Genomic DNA, 20414 nt, shown 5'->3' with positions numbered 1-20414 from the left:
GTGGTTTGTACCTCGCCCCTCTGCTCACAGACCACCGTTGGTGAGGAAGTCGGAGACTCAGTGCCCTTGACCAGGCACCGTGGTGTGGTCCCTGCTGCACGGGCGTGGCCTGGAGGCAGAGCTGGCTGCGGGGGTCCTGCCTCTTCAGCCCCATTGAGTCCGGGGCCGCCTTCCACAGCCGGACACCAGCAGCAGAGGCCTCCTCGTGTGTCAGGAGCCTCAGATTCGCGCAGCGGAGGTGCTGGGCGGCCCTCGGTGCAGCCTGGGGGACCTGGCTGATGTAGCAGGCTTCTCTGTGGTGTGGGTCCCTCTGGGTGCTGGTGGGGAGGTGCGTGGAGCCCGCAATGGCATCCTTTCCTGTTGGACATCACCCGGTGCTTCTAGACCCTCAGTGACTCCAGCCCCTCACTGTGTCCGTACTGGTTGGTTGCTGTGTTGTGAGGAGCCGCTGTCCGGATCCCCCGTTGCCTTGTACATTTGCTTGTTTGTAATGATGTGGACTCCGAGTTCTTGTTCTGTTTGCCAGGTTGCAGTCTGATATCATTATGGTTCATTTTGACCCTCCAGTGGCAACAGCCCTGGCCTGTGGAGGCCCCTGTGCTGGCCCTGCGTCCTCTGCACGTGGCATCATCATCCTGAGCCTCGCTCACCTGCACAGCAGGAGCTGCAAGCTCTCCTGGGACTTGGCTCTCCGTCCCCCGTGGCCCCCACAGCCAGCTGTCTTGTGGACAGAGCTGCGGGGTGAGGGGACCATGTGGAGGGGAAGGTCAGGCAGGGGTGTGTGTCCTTCTCCCAGGCCTTCCCAGCTCAGAGTCTGTGCAGCTGTGTGCACAGCTCTCTCTGGATTAAGACCTCGGGTTCATACTGATGCTGCCGGTTCCGTGGCCACACGACCTCTCTGGACTGCCTTTCCGTCGGAGAGACGCCTGGCCCCTCTTTTCTCTGCACAGCCAGTCACTAGAGCTCGGCATTTGCTAATAGTTCTTTTTTGCAGGTAGAACGTATATCCAGTGAGATGCACGAATCTAAGCGTACAGTTGTCTGAGTTTGGACCAGTGCAGACCTCTGTGTAAAAGCCCTGCTGTCATTGCCGGGGTTGAGGGGGGCGTCCCGCCACCTGCACGTCCTCTCAGTCACACCCATCAGTACCTCATCTGCCAGGAACCCTCTTCTCACTACTGTCACTGTGGTTTGTTTGGCTGGTTCCAGAACGTCGCGGATGCCAGGTGCACACTTGGCACCTCCATCTCCGACACCCTCAGCACCGTCGTGCGCCGGCCACGTTGCGCCCCCAGCATCCTCTGACGGTTGCTTCTCCTCCCAACGGACATCTGGGTGGTGGTGGGTGAGGCTGCTGGCTGCTCACACACGGCTCTGTGTCGGCCCGTTTGCTGTTCCTTGTGGGAACTTTTCTAGGAGTGGGCCATGGGGACCCGGGAAGAGGTGCATCTGACCGCGTGTGAAACTGCTGAGCCCCTTCCTCGGGGCAGTGCCCCCTCCTGTTCCTGTTGCAGCATTTGGTTTTTGGTTTTCACATTCCCAAGGTATGCTGGCGTCTCGCTGTGGTTTAAACACGTTTCCCTGATTACCAGTGATGTTGAACGCTTATTCGTAGGGTTATTTAAGGCCATTCATGGTGTCAGAGCTGCTCGCATCCTTTGCCCGTTTTTTATTGCTGGTTTGTTTCCTGTTGTTTAGCCGCCGGGCTGTTTGCTTGTTTAAGGCCCTCTGCCCTCCCCTTCCCTGGCCAAGCCGACCTCAGCTTGAGTGGGGGCTCTGTTTCCTGCCCAGGAGGAGGAGTCTGGTGGTGGGCCCTCTGGGGGGCTTGTGTCGGCCCCCCTTCCAGAGCGTGAGGCCAGGGACAGCTCCCTCCGGGGGTTTCACCCGGCTCTGCTCTCTGCTGAACCCTGCCCTCCACCCTCTCACATACGCCCCTCACCAGCCCAGGCCCCGAGAGCGGTCAGCGAGTGGCCCAGAGCACCCACCAGGGTGGAATGTGAAGAAACAGGGAAACAAATTGGAGCAAGAGGCTTGGCCTGAGGGTGGCAGGGAGTGTGTGCCCAGCACTCTTAGTGCTGGGGCTTTGGAAAGATGAGGGCGGGGCCTCCTCTGGGCCTTCTTCTGGGAGGACTTGGTGGGCGCCTGCAGGGGTCAGGGAGGGCCCACAGGGTGCCCCGCCCTCTCCCCTCCCACCTTTGACCCCGTCCACTTCCCTGCGTGGTGCTGGAGCAGGCCTCCTCCGGCAGGTGTTGTAGGGCTTTGCTTTATGAGAGCAGGCGGCTGCGGCTCCCCAAGTGCTGTAAAAGGTAATGTGATGGCCTCCCTGCGCCTGTGCTCATTTTTATAATTTTTTATTTTATGAAACAGGACAGAGAGCTTAGTGACTTATTACTATTCATTTCGTTTCAATGCAGTAAATATTGATTCAGTTGGGGGTTTTCAATTTGAACCACTCGGCGATTATATAAAATATTGCTGGCTCTGAAATTATGCTTACCGATCCTTCGGCTGCTCGTTAAGGAAGGAGCGCGGCTGTCGGCCCCTCTGCCTGCATCATCCTAACAGATGAGCTGAGGTGCGTTTCTACACGGGAGGCGCACAGGGGCTGCTGGCGGGGCCTGACAGCAAGGGTGCAGCTCTTAATCTGGGGGTCGGTTCAAAGCGCGCCGGGTTATTTATGTATTTCTCTGAGTCTAGCAGGCCTTTCAGCTGTCGGCAGCCCCCAGGCCTGAATGCCCGCCCGCGCTCCTCCATGGGGCGTGGGGAGGGCCTGGGGCTCGGGTGGGGGTGTGGGGCCTTGACGCCTCACTGCCTTCACCCCTCATGCCCTCGGAGGTTTTGGGGAGGTGGAGGAGGAGACCAGCCCGCCAAGGCACAGCCGTCCCCTGTCGGCCCCGGGACTGGGATGCTGAGGGACACCTACTCTCCCTCCGGAGCCTGGTCCAGAGGGGCCTCTCTTGGCGATGTTGGAGCCCAGCCCCTTACTGGCAGCACCAGGCCTGGGACCCTGAGGAGGAGTGCCCTGGGCGCCAGGGTCCAGCTGGTGTCCCAGCGAGGTGACCCCGCTGCTTCCTCCTCCTCCTCTGTGCTCGTTGTCAGACACTCCCATCCCGGCATGGGGTGGCAAGTTAGCTCCCCAGGGCCCCTCTGGCCTTAGGACCTCAGGAGCTGAGCTCCAGGCCAGCCAGTCTCTCCAGGTCCAGGTTCTGCTCGTTCCTTCATCCCTGTCCCCACCTGTGTGGGCAGCTCCAGGATGGCCCCTGTGACACCTCTGCAGAGATCAGAACTAAGGATCTGGAGCCCTGAGGGGAGGCTGTGTGCAGCTGGGCTGCCCCAGTGCCGCAAGACCCCTGTGCTCCCAGGCAAGGGTGAACCTGAGCCATCCTTCTGGCTGCCTCTTCCTTCGCTCTCTGTGCGCTGTCCCTGGGGGGGGTCGCTGGCACTGGGGGCATTGACATAGGGGTGCTTAGGTGCCTGTGGTGGGCGGGGTCGGGTGGGCTAACGTGCCACCTCCCTGTTGGCCCAGCCTCAGCCCAGCTCAGTGGTCACACAGCCCCTGTGATGGGCATCGCCTAGCATGGTATCTGTGCCATCACTCTTCCCTGGCCGTGGGGACTGCTGGTGCAGGGTCTGGGGTCACAGGTACTGTAGTCGGAGTGTTTGTGGTGAGAACACATGAGAGGTGGTACCCGGGCTCCATCTGTGGATGGTGTGGGAGCAGAGGGAAGAAGTAGCAGATACCAGGGCCCCCCATTTGCTCCGCCTCAGGCCGGGACCTGCCATCATATAGGCAGTGAGCTGCCCACAGGGAGCTGGCCCGGAGCTCTCGGGCCCTGGTGTGGCCCTGGTGTCTGTGTCCCTGAGGGCCGTGTGGGCAGGTAGGAGCTGCTGGGCAGGGCTAGGGCCAAGGTTGGGGTGGTGGGGCACAGCAGCCCCCTGAGAAGGCCAGCGTGCTCTGCCCTCCTGCCCTGGGCCCTGTCACAGGTCCCTGCCAGGACTGTCTCCCTGGTCCGGCTAGCCCCCAGGCCTGCTGGTCTCCCACGTCTGTGCAGGGTTCGGGCCCTCCAGCCCTTGGCCCTCTTTCTTCAGTCTCTCCCTCCTTTTCTGTTGCTGCCTCCACACTTGTGTTTTTCTCTCCCCTTTCTCCATAGACATCCCTCCTTCTGTCCTGCTCCAGCACCTGGCCCTCTTCCCCTTGGTGTGGGGAGCTGCTCTCGGAGCCTTGGGCTTCCCAGTGAGGAGGGAGGAGGGGCAGGAAGGGTGCTGGGCTCCGGGCCCGGAGTGCTGGCCGCCTCGGGCCCTGTGCTGTTCCTGCTCTGAATCTCCTGCCTCCGCCCTACTGCACCAGCCCCGCGGGTCAGCGCTCTCCCAGGCCACCCTCCATCCCTGCTGCATCCTTCACCTGGCCGGGCCTGTCTTGCCTGCGTGGTGACTGTGTCTTGATCGTGAGACACACAGGTGACTTCTCTGCTCTTCTGGAGCTGGCTGGGGTGGCCAAGGCCTTCAAACCGCCGTGTGCTTCTCGCAGGCCTGGCTCCCTATGGGCAAACCCTGACTGGACAGCATCCGCAGGGCCCCATGCGACGCTGCCACTGCCACAACCACAGGCCACAGTGTGGCCTCCCCATGTGCTTGGTGTCAGCACAGCGGCTCGTAAGGAAGAGTCAGACAGGCCAGGTTGGGTGTTTCAGGATAAACCCAGAGAGAGCAGCATCCCTTCTGTCTGCCGGATGGAAGCTTCGCTCTGAAGGCAGCTGGGAAGGGCCTGTGAGCACCCTCCCTGTGGAGCCCTGTGGGAGGTCTCCCTTGGCGATGCCCAGACCCTGACCACACCTTGCACTGTGGGCCCTCGTGTGTCTGGGTTGGTGCCCCAGGTGTCCCTGCGAATGAGGCGCAGGGGAAGCTGAAAATACTGCCCCTGACAGGAAGAAATAAAACGTCCTTGTCACCCAGCGGTTCTTGGGTGCCTTACACAGTCAAACACCGTTTTAAATACCACTTTTATCCTGGTTTTAGAGGTGGTAGTAAAGCATCGTTCAAATAATCAATATCATATTTAACTCTTTGCATCTATCAACCCTCCAGCCTGATCTTACCCCAAAACATGATTCCTTTCTCAGGGCTGGACCAGGGCCTCTGGAGATGGTTGCGGGGAGGCGTTGTTCTAGGGGTCTGGGTAGCACGGGAAGACGGGCCCCCTGTGTTGGCTGTGGGGCCCAGGGACTCACAGCACAGAGGACCATGTCCAAAGGTCTCCCACAAGCAAGTGCTTGCTCAGGCCCTGGTGGGCCTCAGGCCGCCTTAGTCACTGCCTCTTCCCAAGGCCCCACCCTGTGGCATCTGCCTTGCCCCATGTCACCCTCAGGTTCTCTGAGCAGGAGGCTCCCTAAGGGCTCAGGAGCTCCAAGGAGGTGCTGGGCCCTCAGAGGAGGCATGTCCCCCCACCACCACCACTCAAGGCTCCGACCAGCATCAGGGTTTCTGAACCAGAATGCAGACCACCCACTGCTGGGAGGCTATCCATATCACATCTTCTCCCACCTGGCACCTCCTTCTAAGGCTGTCAGAGGGTCTCTTCGTGTGCAAGCTGCGGGACAGCTCAGGAATCATGGGGCATTTGTTTGCTTTGAGATGTCTGCTCCAGGTGGGAGGGGCTGTGGCTGCAGAGACTTCTGTGTGGGGGACGGGCCAGTGACTGCTGCCCTTCCCCAGCCGCTCCTGCTCGCAGGGCAGGCACCACGCCTGGTGGGACCCTGACCCCAGCTCTCCCCGTGCCTGGCTCTGGGCCTGCACTCCCGTCTCCCAGAGCCAGAGCAGCAAGCACAAGCAGCAGGCGGGTGCACAGCCGGTTTATTTTCTTGACTTTCCTCGAAGTCAGCAAGGTTTCCGTGGCTGCCCCGCCCACTCCCCAGAGTCAGGAGCCCCGGTTTAATTTGCGGTTAGATGTCTGTTAAGATTGCGTCCACTTCCCAAGTCAGCACTTAATTGGCAAGGCGCTTGATTTAACAGCGTGGGAGCCTCCACCGGAAAAATGGCTTGAATAAATCACCGCCTGACGCCAGAAAATAGATATAATCTCAGCATTAACTACATTAATAGTAGCAGGAGCCGAATTAAGAAAGCCATAAAGCATAGGCGGGGGAGCATAAATTACCGCCTGGGCTCTGTTCCCTTGGCGGAGGGGCTCCTGGGTGGGGGGCGGGGCCGAGCGGGGAGACGCGCCAAGCCCCGCCCTGCCCACCTGCCGCAGCGGCCCAGGTGGGCGTGCCGGGGCGGGGTTTGCATGCAGGCGCGCTGGGGTTGGCTGCACCCCTCTGCCCTCGGGGGCTCCCCCACGCTACCCCTAGCGCCTACTTGGGCCGGGCGCTGGGTGAGCGCTTTCCACTGGACTTCTGCTCAGCGGGTCCCTGCAAGTGCTGGCGAGGTCCCCGCTGTGAGACCAGGTCCGCGGACACTGCCGCCACCTCCTCTCCCCACCCCTGCAGGCGGCCCCGCCCTGTGGTGTCTGCAGGGCGAAACTTTCTGGAGGGGAGCAGGTGACATTCGCCTGTGGGTTGTGTAGGCACACCCTGACCTGCGGGCTGCTGAAGTCGATCGATCCAGGACAGGACGGCCTGGTTCCCGGCTTTAGGGAGAGCACCTCCTGCTCGCTGGTTTGTGTCTTCCCATGTCCTTCCCAGCGTTAGCCGCCGCTGCCAGAAAGCTCCTGACATCTTACTAGGGGAGAAAGCTGTCTGATTTGTCATGTTCAACCGTTTTTATGTTTACTGTTCGTTTGCTTCTGGCCTGTTTCTCACAGGTTTGCGAGACTCTCTAATTATTGAGGGTGGCACCCTTTTGGCAAACTATACATTTTTTTCTCAGTTTCAATTTTGCGTTTCATTTTGTTTATAAGGATTTTTTAACACGGCTTTTTACTTTCCTCTGTATTTAAATCTGTCAGTCTTTTAAGACGTGGTATATTGATTTGCTTAGAACAGCCTTCCTCATCCCAAGATTACATGAGTTCAATTAAATTTTTTTCTAGTGCTGTCTTTTCAAGTTTTACATTTAAAACTGCAATCTACCTGGAATTTATTTGGGAACATGGTGCACGATTAAAGGTCAAATTTAATTTTGTTTAATGCTTACCTGGTTGTCTCAGGACCATTTATTAGACATTCAGACTTTTTCCCAATATTTAAAAATGTCACCTTTATCATATACAAGTTTTGTTCCTGAATTTGGCCTCTGCAGAGACCTTCCTCTTGGATTTCCCTTTGAAATCGTCCGTGGCATGTTTGCATTTTCAGTGGTCGGTTCTGTGGGTTAGCTTGCGTGCCTGCCGCAGAGGTCAGGGTATGCCCATCTCCTGCCCCTTGAGGCCTCTGTGTGCCGCTCCCGTCGCACCCCGCCCACCCCACAGATTCCACTCCTCTGGCCTTTGTCATTCTAGACTAGCTCTGTCTCAAAACTCAAGAACTTTATGTAAGCAGGTTTGTACAGTAGGTGCTCTTTGGTGTCTGACTTCTTTGCTCACCGTTTGCTGTGGGCTGAATCGTCTGAACAGTTTCATGGGCTGCTGCCAGGAACCCCAGTGTGGCTGTATTTGGGTCTTTGCAGAGGTGATCAAGGTTAAATAAGGTCATTGGGGTGGGTCTTGGTGTCCTCACAAGAAGAGGATGAGGCAGCAGGGCTTGCCCTGCAGATGCGTGGGGGAAGGGCCCTATAAACACTCAGCAGGAGGCCAGCAAAAGGGGCCTCGCCAGGAGCCCGCCCTGAGGCCACCTTGGTCTTGAACTTGCAGCCTCCGGAACTGGGAGAAAGTCAGGCTGCCCATCTGTGGCGCTTTACGGCCAGCCGCCTGAGCCGGTGCTGTGTGTGGTGGAAGCTCCTCTTCTCTCCTTGCTGAGAAGTGCTCCCGGAAGGGTGTGCCCCTGTGCTCATTCTGCTCTCATTGGGCATCTGAGTTGTTCCCGGTCTCTGCTGTCAGTCCTGCTGGGAGCCCTATCTCTGCAGAGCTCAGCCAGGGGATGGGTGCTGGGCTGTAGTGAGAAAAGCCGGTCCCCAGCAGGACCAGGCTGTCCTGGTCTGCACTCGAGCCACAGTACGGGGGCTCAATACCCGGTACTTACACTAAAAATAAATGAATAAAAACCTAATTACCTCTCGCTGCCCAGAAAACACACAAACAAACAAACAAACAAACAAGTAGACTACTGTCTCCTTCATGAAGCACCCCTGGAGTCTTTCATCCACTTTTGTATTAGTTTGTCTTTTTATTGACTTGCCAGTGTTCTTTGTATATTATGAATGTGTTCTTCTGCCAGGTACCTCCTCACAGTGTGGGGCTTGCTTTTTCAGGATGTCTAATTTGTCGTTTTCTTTTATGAGTAGTGCTCTTTGTCTTATTTAAGAATGAGTTTCCTACCCCAAGGTCATATTTTCTTCTAGAGGCTTGACTATTTTAGCGATCACATTTAAGCCTACGACCCCCTCATAAGTTAACTTTGACTTGTGGTCTGAGGTGGGGTCTAGGTCCCTTTGCCCCCCCCCCCAGCGACGAGCCCTCTGCCCTTGAAGTGCTTAGATGGAGGCAGTCCTCGCCTGACCTGTGGGTCTGGCGTCCTTGCCTTCAGTGTTTGTTCCTCCAGACTAACTGCAGAGACACTGGCTCAGTTTCTCAGCCGTCCCCAGCCAGCAGCCCCACACCAGCCCAGCTACACGTAACCTTCTCCCTCTGCCTGCTGCTCAAGAGCCTCCCGCTCTCAGTGCTGCAGGAGCCGCATCCTAGGGCTCTCGCCTGCCGCTGGGCACAGCAGCTGTCTGTTTTACGTCTGTTCGCTTCTCTCGGTGGCCCCAGCCGGTCTTGCTGGTGTCTCCGAAACCTCTGATGTCGGTGGGTCACGGTACACTTAGCTGCCCCTCGCCCACTGACTCCTGGGAGCTTTTGCTGTTGAGCTCGTGGGCCTTTCTCTGGAGTTGGCGGGGATCCCGCCGTCTGCAGGACCACCACCCCGCTTCTGGGGGAGCTGGCAGGACTCAGTGTGATTCTAGGAGGAGGAGGAGCCGTCTCCCCAAGTCTGTGTGGGAGGGGCACCTGCCCCCCCAGCTCCTCTCTTCCTCAGTCTCTTTAGGAGGTAGTGACATGCGGGCCCCTGAGGACCAGAGCTTGTGGCATTTTGGGGTCTTGAAGTGTCCCACTTTGTCGCACGCTTCAGCATCTCAGCCTGGCCGTGCCCGGGTCACATACACATGAGGGCAGAGCAGCAGGCGGCCAGGGGCTAGACGAGCAGCATCCCGAGAAGGGGGCTGCAGGTTGGAGAGCGCAGCACAAGGGCGGGAGCCCTGAGGCGGGTCACCAGGCTAGTGACAGGAGGCCTTGTGGAGGAGCGCAGGCCATCTGCTGCCAGAGGTCAGGCCGCCAGGCTTCTGAGCGGGGCCTCAGTGAGACCCCGGCCTGCCAGGTGGAGGGCAGCCGGCGTCAGCTAGCTGGGCACTCTCTGGGCTGGTCCCCGCATCCCTGGTGATGAGGGTCAGGGCCACAGACACCAGAGTCACCTGGAGAGAGGACACAGAGAAGGGGTTGCTGGGAGGATGGTGTGCAGCAGGGGCTGATGGGCTGGCCCAGCTTCGGGGAGGGAGCTGAGGCAGTGCCCTCGGGGCTCAGGGGACAGAGCCAGGGGTCTCGATTAGGGGTGGGACATGGAGAGGGTACAGTGGGACGTGGCGGGGGGGAGGCTTCAGGTTCAGGTGTCAGGGTCGGTACCCTGGGGGCGTCCTCGGGCTGCGAGGGGGGCAGGGTGAGCCAGGCGCTGGCACACGGCTCCCTCAGAGGCTGTCAACCTGGGAACCAGTGAGGCAGGTGGTCTGAGGCAGGATCTAGGTCCCTTTGCCCCCTCGACTTCCTGAGGTCTTCCCAGAGAACTCTGGGCAGGGGTTCTGCTGCCCGAGTCCCCTACCCCTCTGCTTATGGCTGGTATGGAGCCCCTGCCAGCTGCAGCCCTGGGGGAGCGGCCCAGGATGAGCCGGCTGGACTTGACGTGCTCAGTGAGCTGGGGTGGGTGGGTGTTGGTGGGCAAGAGAGAGGGGGTGGGGATGGGGCTGAGGGAGCAGAGGAAGGGCGGGCCCTGCCCTCACCTGCTGTCAGGGGCCAGGGGGATCCTGGGCTCACAACCCAGCCTGGGGGATGACACTTGGGCACAGAGGATCGAGGCCCTGCCCTGGGCTGCCCAGCCACATGGCTGCCAGGTTCTGGGCCCCGGCCCCTTTGCACAACGAGCTGAACTCCGCATTCTGCAGTGGGGCCGTTCAAGCCCGACAATACCTGTTGTCTGCAGCTAACATACGAAACACCGATAGCTTCAGCTGAGATGGGTTTTTAAAAGTGTCATTTTATGGAGAATTTTACTTTCCATCTTGTTGTTTATTAGGCTCTTAAAGGAAGAGCTTGTAATGCATCCATTGATCGAAATACCAATTGAATAGATGTGAGCACATAAAACGGTCCCAGCCCCTGGTCCTGCAGTCACAGTGCTGGTATTGGGAGCAGCACGGTGAGTGTCACCCACCAGATGCCAGCTGCCTGGGCCCCGAATCATTTCCACTCATTACGGGAGAGAGATGGGCAGGGGCCTTTGGGAAGGAGCAGAGCCTTCAGTGATGACGCCTTCAGGTGGCCTGCTGGTTGGGGGCGCCATGGGAGCCAGCCCCCGGCCAGCACCCCCACCCCGCCCCTCCAGTTCCAGAGTGCCCAGCCTCTGCCCTTGGTCGGCCAGTCCCGCTCCAGGGTCATCCTATCCCTGCTGCAACCCCACCAGGGCCCTCAGGCCCTCAGGCTCCTACCCAGGCCCGTGGTCCCCCATCCACTCCTGGAAGGTGTGGCCTGGAAAGCGACTTGGGCCTGCCCCAAGGTGGTCAGAGGTCGGCAGGAAGGCGGGCGCCAGGAGTGAGGCTGCTGCAGGGGAGCTGGCTGCAGGGCAGATGCCGCGGCCTGATTCTCGGGGAGCCGGGGGGCCTGGAACAGGCAGGGGCCCACGTTCAGGAGGAATGAGTTGTCTGGCAGGAGGAGGTCAGGTGGCCACGGTCATCACAAGGCCCGCTCTGTCCAGTGGGCCCCTGGCTTCTGCTCCGGCGACCTCCACCCTCCCACCCAGCTGGCCCTGCATGGGCCCCTCGCCCAAGGGTCTCTCTCCCACTCCCGAGGACCCAGAATGTTCTGTCAGCACCTGCACCACAGACCGCCCAGTGCGGCCTTGGCTGCCTGGTGTCTGATGCAGGAGCTGGGCACCGCTCTGGGCCCGGAGCCGCTTCCCCGGCCAGGCTCACGGGCAGGCGTGGTGCTGTCGCTGCCAGCCGGCCGAGCTGAGGTGGCGCCCGTCAGCGTTTCCGTGGAAAGCCCACTTAAGCAGTTTGCAGCCGTCACGGTGGCGGCTGAGCCTGACCTACTTGGGATTCGCTGTGCACAGCCGCCTCCCCCGGGCCCCCTTCTGCTGACGGCGCACTCCCTGCTCGCCTCAGAGCTTCGTGGAAGCGCGCTCCATTTCCTGAAAAATGCTTCCCCAGTTGTTTTCTCTGCTCCCCAGCCGGCCTGCCCGCCTCCTGCACGGTCACCACCGGCCTGGGTGGCTGGCCCGGTGAGCAGCTGGATCCCCAGCCACGCATGGACCCTGCCCCACGGGTTGTAGCCACAGGTCACATTCCGTCCCGGGAGCCTGGCTGCACCCCACTGCCCACAGTCCTGAGTCTTCCTGCCTCTGCCCACCCAGCCTCCCCAGCCTCAGTCCTCCCACTGTGCCTGAGGGCTTTTCCTCGTGTAAGTGCCTGTGGGTCCCCCTCTTTGTTCTCCGGCCCGCTATGGCCCCGTCTCCCTCCCACGGCAGCCTCTTCTCTGCCTCTTACCTGACCCCTCCGCGGATCACAGTGCATGGAACCAGGTGGCCCCCCAGCCTCCCTCCTGGTGTGCATGACCCAGCACAGGTCAGTGGAGTCACACTTGCTGGCCCGGCCCTGCCCCAGGGTGCTTGCTCCCAGGTGTGACGCTGCACTTCGTCAGGGCCCGGGGCCTGTGACTGCTAGCTGTCGGAGGTCAGGAGGGCTTCCCGTGGGCCAGACCTGATGTCTGAGCTCGGTCTGAGCTGGAAGAAGGGTGTGGGGGTAGTGGCCAGGAGGGCCAGAGGGTCTCCTGAGAGGCGGGCATCAGTTGAACAGTGGGGAGCCCCTGCAGGGTGTTAGGTGGAGCAGAGGGAACTTACTCAAACATGTAGTTTTCAAACCAGCTGATGGGACAGGGTGGGTGCAGGGAACCCACCAGGAAGTTGTGAATGAGGCCAGGACCACCCAGACACACCCAGCCTGTGTCTAGGGTGAGAGGGCAAGTGGCTCAGTGAGGCAGGTTCCTCGGTGACTGAGGTCTGGGCCTGCCATCACTGGAGAGGTGAGGGCCCCCAGGAAGGGAGCAGGGCATGCGGAGGAGGGGAGGAGACCAGGGGGATGCCCAGGGGGCTCCCCATGAGCCTAGGGAGCCCCGCCGGACCTCCCCCCTCCGAGGGGACTGGGAAGAACGTGCCAGCAAGATGCCTCTGTGTCCAAGAGGCCTTACTGTGGGAAGGAGCCATTAGCTCCACCAGCAACTTCTTGACCAGGGGTGGGGGCCTCTGTGCCCAGCCTTTGTGCAGCCCTTGGGCCTGGCCTTGTCCCCAGGGGGACCTGTCCCGCCCTCTCTGGGTCGTTGCGCCCTGCACTGGCTGCTGTGGGACTAGGTGCTGGGAGGCCTTGGGAGACCTGAGGATGGACTAAGCTGGAGGGGGGCTGGAGCCCCCGCCGCCCCAGTGTGGTCCTGCTGACCCTCCCGGCGGCCCAAGGATGAGTCGGGGCTGTGCTGGCGGTGTTAGTTTAAGGCCATTGGACCTGGCGAGGAGGCCGGGGCACCTGGGCACAGCTCCAGTGCAGGACTTGCAGGGCATCCGGGAGACTGGGGCTGCCCCCAGGGTCTCTAGGGCCCGGCTGGCTCCCTGCCCCTTGCCCACCTTCAGCTGATTCTGCCTGTGATCAGGAGTGGGCCTTCACACGATGTGGCCAGGCAGCCTGCCTGTCCTCCGCCCAGGGTCTTGGGGTGCAGAGGAGGCGGCCCACTGGTCCACAGCACTCACTGCGGGGCGGGGGGGCAGCCGGCCCTCAGAAGGTCATGGGCAGGTGAGGTGTGTGCGCACACATGTTCAGGAGCCCGCCTGCCTGTCCTCTCCGTGCCTGTGCGCTCGTGCCCCAGGCTGCCAGGCTGCGTGGCCGAGGATGCCCTGGGTGGGCCTGTCTCGGCCGTACGGCCTGAGAAGCAGACCCACGGCAGAAGCACCCTCCACACAGTGTTGGGGGCTCCACGGACCTGCTTGGACAGGATCCTTGGTGTCCAGGGCCAGCCTTCAAAATCCCTGGGGGCTGGGAGAGCCCTGGCAGACTGGTACTCTTGGCCGCTGCCAGTGGCGCCCCTGCAGGCCGGGTGGAGGACTCATCACACTCATCCTGTCCCCCCCCAGACCCTGACAACCCCCTCCTGGGTCCGCTTGCCCTGGCACTTCCCACTCACTTCCCAGGCACAGCAGGTGAGAGGGGCCTTGGAGAGCAGAGCCCCTCGGTCAGCCTGCACGGCCTCAGGCCTGGAGCTCTCCAGCTGCTCCCCAGGCAGCGGACACGTGGACTGCTTTTCTTTTTAAACCTACTTTGTGGTGTGTGTGTCTTTCTCCCCATTACCACTGCTTTTCATTTAAAACGTTATCTCCCTCCACCCATCCTTCGTGCCCCCGCAGGGGGCGAGGGGAGGCCCAGCCCTCACCCCATGTAGTCAAGGTTATGGTGATAAATCCTGGGGCATTGTCACTTCTATTCGGAGTAAATTGGCTGGCCGCTTTCGGGCTGAAGGAAAGATAATTTGCTGTAGTATTTCAAATGGATTAGAAATGGATTTGAAGGGAAAGTTCATGCCTCCCATTACAAAGGCGAGAAAGAGGACTATCTTAAGGCACGGTTCCCTCCCTGGCCTTCATTATCCACGCTTAATACCTTTCCTATTTTCCAGCGTTAATGAAATTTCCTGGCGGCGTGGGCCTGCCGGACGGATGGGAGAAGCCTTTAGATCTGAGGCTCCTGTTGTAGAAAAGGAATTACAGGCCCTTGCCGCGAGGGCAGGAGCATTCTCCGGGTCCTTGGCCCTACTATTATCTCATTAATTTTATCCCCTCTTTTCAATACAGTTCGTTTCCAAAGGCTGTCCTCTCCATTAGGGTAACAATTTACTGGAGTGCTGTGACACCCACAGCAGTGAAAAGCTACAAGGCGTTTGGGACGGCTGCCCCCCAGCCCCCCGTTCCAGACCTCGCCTGCCTGGCACTCACCCAGCCACAGGTCCAGAGTCAGCCGGACAAGCTGGTGAGGGAAAGGCAGAGGCAGCTCTGCAGGCCTGCAGGCTGGGCCTGTTTTCCATGGGCGACAAGGACATTCCTACCTGGCCAGCCCTCCCCAAATTCTTTGGGTGCATTCACCACCCCATCCCAGGCAGTCCCAGGACACCATCTGGGAATACAGCTTCTCCCAGCCTGCTCCCGGGCTCCTGGGTGCGCCCCTGGAGGCTGTGGGCCCAGGGCACGTGGGGCCCTGGGGCACAGGTGTGTGCAGACTGTGAGCACCGAGCCAGGGCTTCAGAGCCGGAGGCCTGCTGCACCTCCGCTCCTCCCAGGGGCCTTGGCCGCCCTGTGATTGCCATCAGGGCCCAGGGGCAGGGACTTTTGGGTGGGAAAGGAGATGGATTGGTTGGTCCCAGTTAACCATGAGAATAATCAACGATGTCTCAAGAAAGAAGTGTCACCTGGGATGTAATTTTAGCCATGAGAACAAATTGCGGAAGGCTGTGATTAATGAGGCCACTTCTCTTGGGTGGGAGGTGGCAGCCCCAGACTGAGGCTCCTCTGTGCGCAGAGCTGTGGGACCAGAACACCCTCTGCCCTGAAGCTTCCAGTTCCTTTGGACCTGAAGCCCTGCCAGCCTCTACCCCGCTGGGCCCTCCCTACACTGGGCCACCTCTGCAGGGAGGGAGGGGGCTGTCCCAGTCCGGCTTCAGCAAGGAGCACATGCCCATAGGCCCAGGGCTTTCTCAACCCTTGAGAGGCTGGGCTGTGGGGCATCCAGGGCCCCGCTTCCTCCTTCCCACCTTCTCAAGGGCGTCCTGCCGCCCGTCTCTCATATATCCTAGTAGCCAGCGCCGTGGGAGGAGGGAAGGGTGGGTAGGAATGGTGGCCCAGGAAAAGCAGGGGAGGCTCCTGCGCAAGAAGAGGCAGCTGAGAGGGTCCTTTTTCCCACCCAGTGTGTCCCATTGTCTGGATCCCAAATCTGCTGGGAGGTACGGGAGCTGCCCCGAGTGGCCACTCTGCAATGAGCACCGAGCTCAGCAAGAAGCCGGTGCTGCGAGTTGACCCTGGGTGCCCAGGTGGGCTTGCCACTGGCCCCCTAACAGTGCCTCAGCCCAGGCTGGCTTATGAGAGGACAGCTGCCTCGAGGGTGGGGAGACCACTGAAGGCTCTGAGCAGCACGGGGCTGAGGCTGTCAGGGGCCTGTCAGCCTTGGGCCGAGCAAGCTGTGGTGACCACTGGCCTGGGCTCAGCTCTCAGCCGTGGGGATCAGGACTCAGGGCAAGCTGTGCCTTTCAGACAGTAGCCACAGCTCCTGCAGAGGGTCCAGAGTCCCCAAGGCTGACAAGGTTCTGCAGAGTGGGGAGGAGACCCCACTCAGCCTTGGTGTGAGCCCAGGGGACAGGGTGCCCTGGACACCCTGATGCCAGCGTGGGGCCCCAAGGTCTGACGAGAGCCCTGGGGTTCTGGCTGCCTCCCCCAGAGGATGTCCACCCCACCTGGCCCTCCTGCCTAGACGTTCCTTGTGTGGGGGCAGCCGGAGCCTGTCTGGCATGGCCAGCATGGATCGGGCCGCTGAGGACCCTTGGTGGGAGTTGTTCCCTCCAAGATTGGTGTTTGTGAACGTGTTTTAATTAAGGGAAACTGGGTCAAGTGCTTTCAGGCGGCCGCCTCGGCTCTTCCTGCCTGAGGAAGGTCCCCAGTGCCTGGCACACTCGCACAGTTGCTCCTTGTGAGCTGGTGAGAACTACCCCTCACCTTGCAGGTGGAGAGACGGAAGCCTAGAGGGGCTGCTGGGCTGAGTGGTGGGCCTTGGCGGCTGCTGCCAGCTGCCTGGGCCAGCCTGTGCGCCAGGGTACCCCGAGGCCTGCCCTGTCCTGCCTGGACTCATCGGACCCGGTCTGGGGTGTCCCTCCCTGGCCCTGTGCAGCCAGGTGGAGTTGGGGTCCATAAGCTCCCAGGGGAAGGGACTGCAGGGCATGGGGCCTCAGGGGGAGCACACTGGAGGACCCCGGAGGGAGGGGGCTGTGTGTGCTCCCAGATGAGCCCTGACTTCAGCCGGCTCCTCTACTGGGCCCTGAGCGGCCCCTGGTGGCACTGCCTGCCCAAGGGCCGCTGTCTTCACACCCTGCCCCTCCCGCTGCTTGGGCCACTTTCAGGCAGAGATGATGCTCATGGAGATAGCAGGTGCTCGTTTGCCCAGATTTGCCAGTTGGGCCTGAATGTACACTCACTAAGTGGTGATAGCGGTGTGAGCAGAGTTGAGCTGATTCGGAAGTAAGCTCAATTTGCATAAACATATTACTGCTGAAATGCACCCTGAGGGCTGAGGCCATATCCTTCCGGAGTCCTAAGGTCCCAGGCAGCAGGAAGGCCCTGACCCTTCGTGGCAGCTGGGGGAGCAAGTTGGCCAGGGCATCTGCAGGCCCACAGTCTGTGAGGCCTGAGCCAGGGGTCCTGGGACCGCTGCCCACCGCAGCCGTGGTGTCTGTGGGGGGATCTCTGTCTGAGGGAAGTACTGGTGCCTTCTCACAATCCGCTCTGCTCTTGGGTTTCCTGGGGGGATGTGTGCGTCTGGCAGGATGGGGCCCAGGGCCAGGAGGGAGAAGAACGAGGAGGGAAGGAGTCAGCAGGTGGCTGTCAGGGCCGTGTGGCTGGCCCCAGGTCTGCGCTTCTGGCCTGGGCATCTGCTCGGGTAACCCCCACAGGCAGCCCGGGTCTCTGCAGCCTTGGCCCTTGAGGCAACTCCGGTCTTTTTCCGCAGACAGCTTGCCTGGGTGGGGATCCGTAAGGTTCCCATCCCCTTCCTGGGCTCTGCATGCAGTGGAAGGAGGGGTGGGGCAGGGTGGGCAGTGGAGTTCTCTGGCTCCACAGCGCCGTGGTCCCAAAGCCAGGGTGGCGTGAGTTGGGGCAGCGTCCGGGAAGAGACGCCCCTGGGCAGTGGTGGTGGCTGCTGGCCTCGGCACGGACCCTCGAGGCCGCCTCAGCATGGGTGCTGGGCCTTTCCCCTCACAGCAGAGCTCTCTCGAAGCCCCCCATGGGAGGCCAGGGCCTGGCGGTCATGTCCCAAGGGTGTGCCTGTTGGGGGGGGGCACCTTGTCCCCTGTCTGGGGCCTTTCAGGGGCTCACACGGTCCCAGCCTAGCTGGTGGGGTTGAGGGTGCCACCTCCTGTGACAGTGGGGTCAGAGGACAGAGGCCCTGGGGCTGGGCTGATGAGCACGTCCCTGTCTCTGCAGGTCCTTGGTGCTGAACCGTCTGCGTCCGGCTGCAGCGGGCGGAAAAGCCCAGACTGGCTCTCCTCGGTGGCGGAGCAAAGGCTACCGCTGCATCGGAGGGATCCTCTACAAGGTGTCGGCCAACAAACTCTCCAAGACCTGCGGCCGGCCCAGTGGTGACGGGGGCAGCAGGCCCCTCCTGCGCACAGGTGAGGCTCCTGGGTGGGGGCTGCGTGGTGCGCAATTGCTCCAGGCTTGCCGCCGTCCAAGGCTGCGGACCTGGTGCTCTCTGGGAGCCGATCCGAGTGAGGGCTTCCCTGGGCGTCAGGAGTTGCCCCTAACGAGGCTGGCTGCAGCCACCATGGGGAAGCCCCCCAGGGACAGCCGGGCGCATGCCTCTCAGTTGGCTGAGCCACCTCTGATTTTCCATGTTTGCTCCTGGACAAAGGAGATGAGCCAGGTACAGTGAACATGGCCTGGGCAAGCAAACACCTGGGGCCGCAGCTCCTGATCGCATTGGCAATGCCTCCCAGCTGTGTCTGGAGGCGCCGCCGCTGCCACACGCACCTCTGGGCCTGGGGAGGCAGGCGGAGGAGAAGGAAATGCTTTGGATTCGCTTATTGTACACATTAACTAGAAAAATATTTTGGTTTCAATCCATTTTTACTCCCATTTCTTTAAAAAAAAAAAAAAAGGTGAGGTTGCAGGCAGTGACTGTGGGGATTGCATGGGCCCAGCTGCCCTCAGCCCCCGCCCCACCGCCACAGGGCAGGAGAGGGGAGGTGGGCACAGGGCCAGCTCTGCAGGGAGGCAGCCAGAATGCCCCTTCCGGAAGCCCTGCACTGCCCTCCCAGGGCCTCTGTCTGTGGGCCTGCGTACCCCGTGGCCCTCTTCTGGGCCCGGTGCACCAGATGCACCAGGCTCCCCAGGACAGGCTCTGTTCCGCCCCCAGATGCGTGCTTCCCACCTCTTCCTTGAGGTGATGGGCCTCGTGGCCTCTCAGAGCACTCTGCCTTGGCCTCGTGAGCTTGCCTGGTAGAGGAGCAGGTGCGGAGCACAGGCCGGGCTTCCTCAGGAGCCTTGGTGGGATTCAGCCCCAAGGGGCTAGCACCATACATCAGAGAACAGCCCTCCCTCTGCTCCCGGTGGGCCTCTAGCCTCAGCACACATGGTCTCTGGGGCCCCACGTGATCTCAGACCCCTCCTCTGTCCCTTGCCTCTTCCTGGACGAAGCAGAGCCCCTTCCAGCCTGCTGCTCCCCCTGAACCAGGTCCCTCACAGAGCTGCCCTGGCCAAGCTGCTGTGTGGGGTGGACAGAGCCATGGGCACCGGGGACCCCATCTGGTTGAGTCCACAAGGGGCTGGCAGCAGCCACTCTGCAGAGTGACCTCCTGGTTGGTCCCAAGTGACCAAGCCTCTCTGTGGGTCCTACCCTCTGGCCACAGCTACCCTCCAGCCAGCTGCGGGGTGGGGGGTGCTCTTTGGCAAAGGGCACACCCAGCACCCACTGTCATTGTCCTATGCATCGTCCCCACTCCTCCTGCCCCCTTCTGAGCTGGCAGGCAGGACCCGGGCTCCACTCCCTGCTGTGGTCCCCAGACGCTGGACAGACAGGCTGTGGTTTGGAGCTGTCATGGCCCTCGCAGGGGTCTTGCTGCACATGAGCCCGACCTCAGACGGGCTGGTGGGCCTGTGAGTGGGGCTACACCTACCACCTGGGCCCCTCACATCCACGTGGCAGGAGAGGCTGAGGGGCAGAAGCAGGTTTGGACTCAGCCTCCTCACAGACACTGAGTGGCCCCTTGTTAGAGCCTCCTGGGCACTGAGTCTGAGCGGAGGGGCCTGCATCAGGGGCTGTGGGGGCGCCTCCTTTCTCCCCAGCGTGGCACCCCCACCTGCGCTGGCAGCCAGTGGGGAGGGAGCTGTTGCTCTCACTGGGGAGGACACCATGCTGATCCCGCTCCCCTCCCAGGGCTGAGCTCCGCAGAACCCCGCCTCTGCTTAGAGGAGCGCAGCGGTGGCGTCTGGGCCTTCCCACTCCTATTCCCCCAGGCCCCCGGTTTCTGGGCAGTCAGATGAGGACAGAGGCCTCCAGGGACAGGGCAGGTGGGATCCCAGTAGGCCTCCTCCCTGCTGACCTGCCCCTGCAGGCCACCCATCTGACAAGCCTGCTGGCTGCTGAGAGGCAGCCCTGGGGCTCAGCCTTCCCACCTCGGTGTGGGGGCAGGGAGGTGGGGTCTGGAGCACACCCCACAGGGCAGCTGGTCTTGGGGGCACGAGGCAGGGCCAACACAGCACCAGCTGCCTGGGCCCCAGTGCGGGTGGCCGACTGTCTGCAAGGAAGGTGGATTGCTCCCGGCTGTGGGAATGCCTGCTGACCAGCAGCCCACTTAGATGAGTAATAATTAAAGAAATAAATTTTCTTCTCTGGTGTCAACAGAACTTTGACTTCAGCAAGAAAGTGCAGCCCTCCTTGGGAGGGGGCAGGGGCTCCACCTCCCCTCCTCCTGGCTGCCCGTCTACGCTGGGCAGCCAATGCTCTGAGGCAGCATCAGCCCCTAGCTGGACCCTCAAGCCGTCCCAGGCTTTGTAGGGAAGAGAGGGGCAGAGCCTTGTCCCTGCTCATCTCCTGGCCCCCCAGCCCCAGGGGCAGGGCCTTCCTGCAGGCTGACCTCAGCCCCCTGAAACCCAGGGCTAGGTACTTCTCCCGGGTCTAAGGCCTGCCTGTGCAGCCTGGGACTCCTCCCCACGTGCTTTGGCCTGGGACCTGGGGATACCCAGCGCAGGCTCGGACGGCTGCTCCACGGGTCTGGCATGTATCTC

General features: G+C 61.2%; 1 protein-coding gene across 7 annotated transcripts in view; it reads left to right on the top strand.

Moving 5' to 3' along the window:
- ZC3H3 (zinc finger CCCH-type containing 3) overlaps positions 1-20414 on the top strand; it is an 87959-nt gene that overhangs the window by 43375 nt on the left and 24170 nt on the right. For all 7 annotated transcript variants that reach the window (XR_012064262.1, XM_072949866.1, XM_072949863.1 and 4 more), the window contains one exon: positions 17613-17800. Coding sequence is in view for 6 of the 7 variants with exons in the window: in XM_072949866.1 (XP_072805967.1) it covers positions 17613-17800 (188 nt within the window). In the remaining variant the exon portion in view is untranslated. The remainder of the gene's footprint in view (positions 1-17612; positions 17801-20414) is intronic.

Source organism: Vicugna pacos, chromosome 25, assembly GCF_048564905.1.
Source record: "Vicugna pacos chromosome 25, VicPac4, whole genome shotgun sequence".
NCBI lineage: Eukaryota > Metazoa > Chordata > Mammalia > Artiodactyla > Camelidae > Vicugna > Vicugna pacos.
Note: the sequence above shows the minus strand (reverse complement) of the source record. Positions and strands in the feature narration are given on the sequence as shown.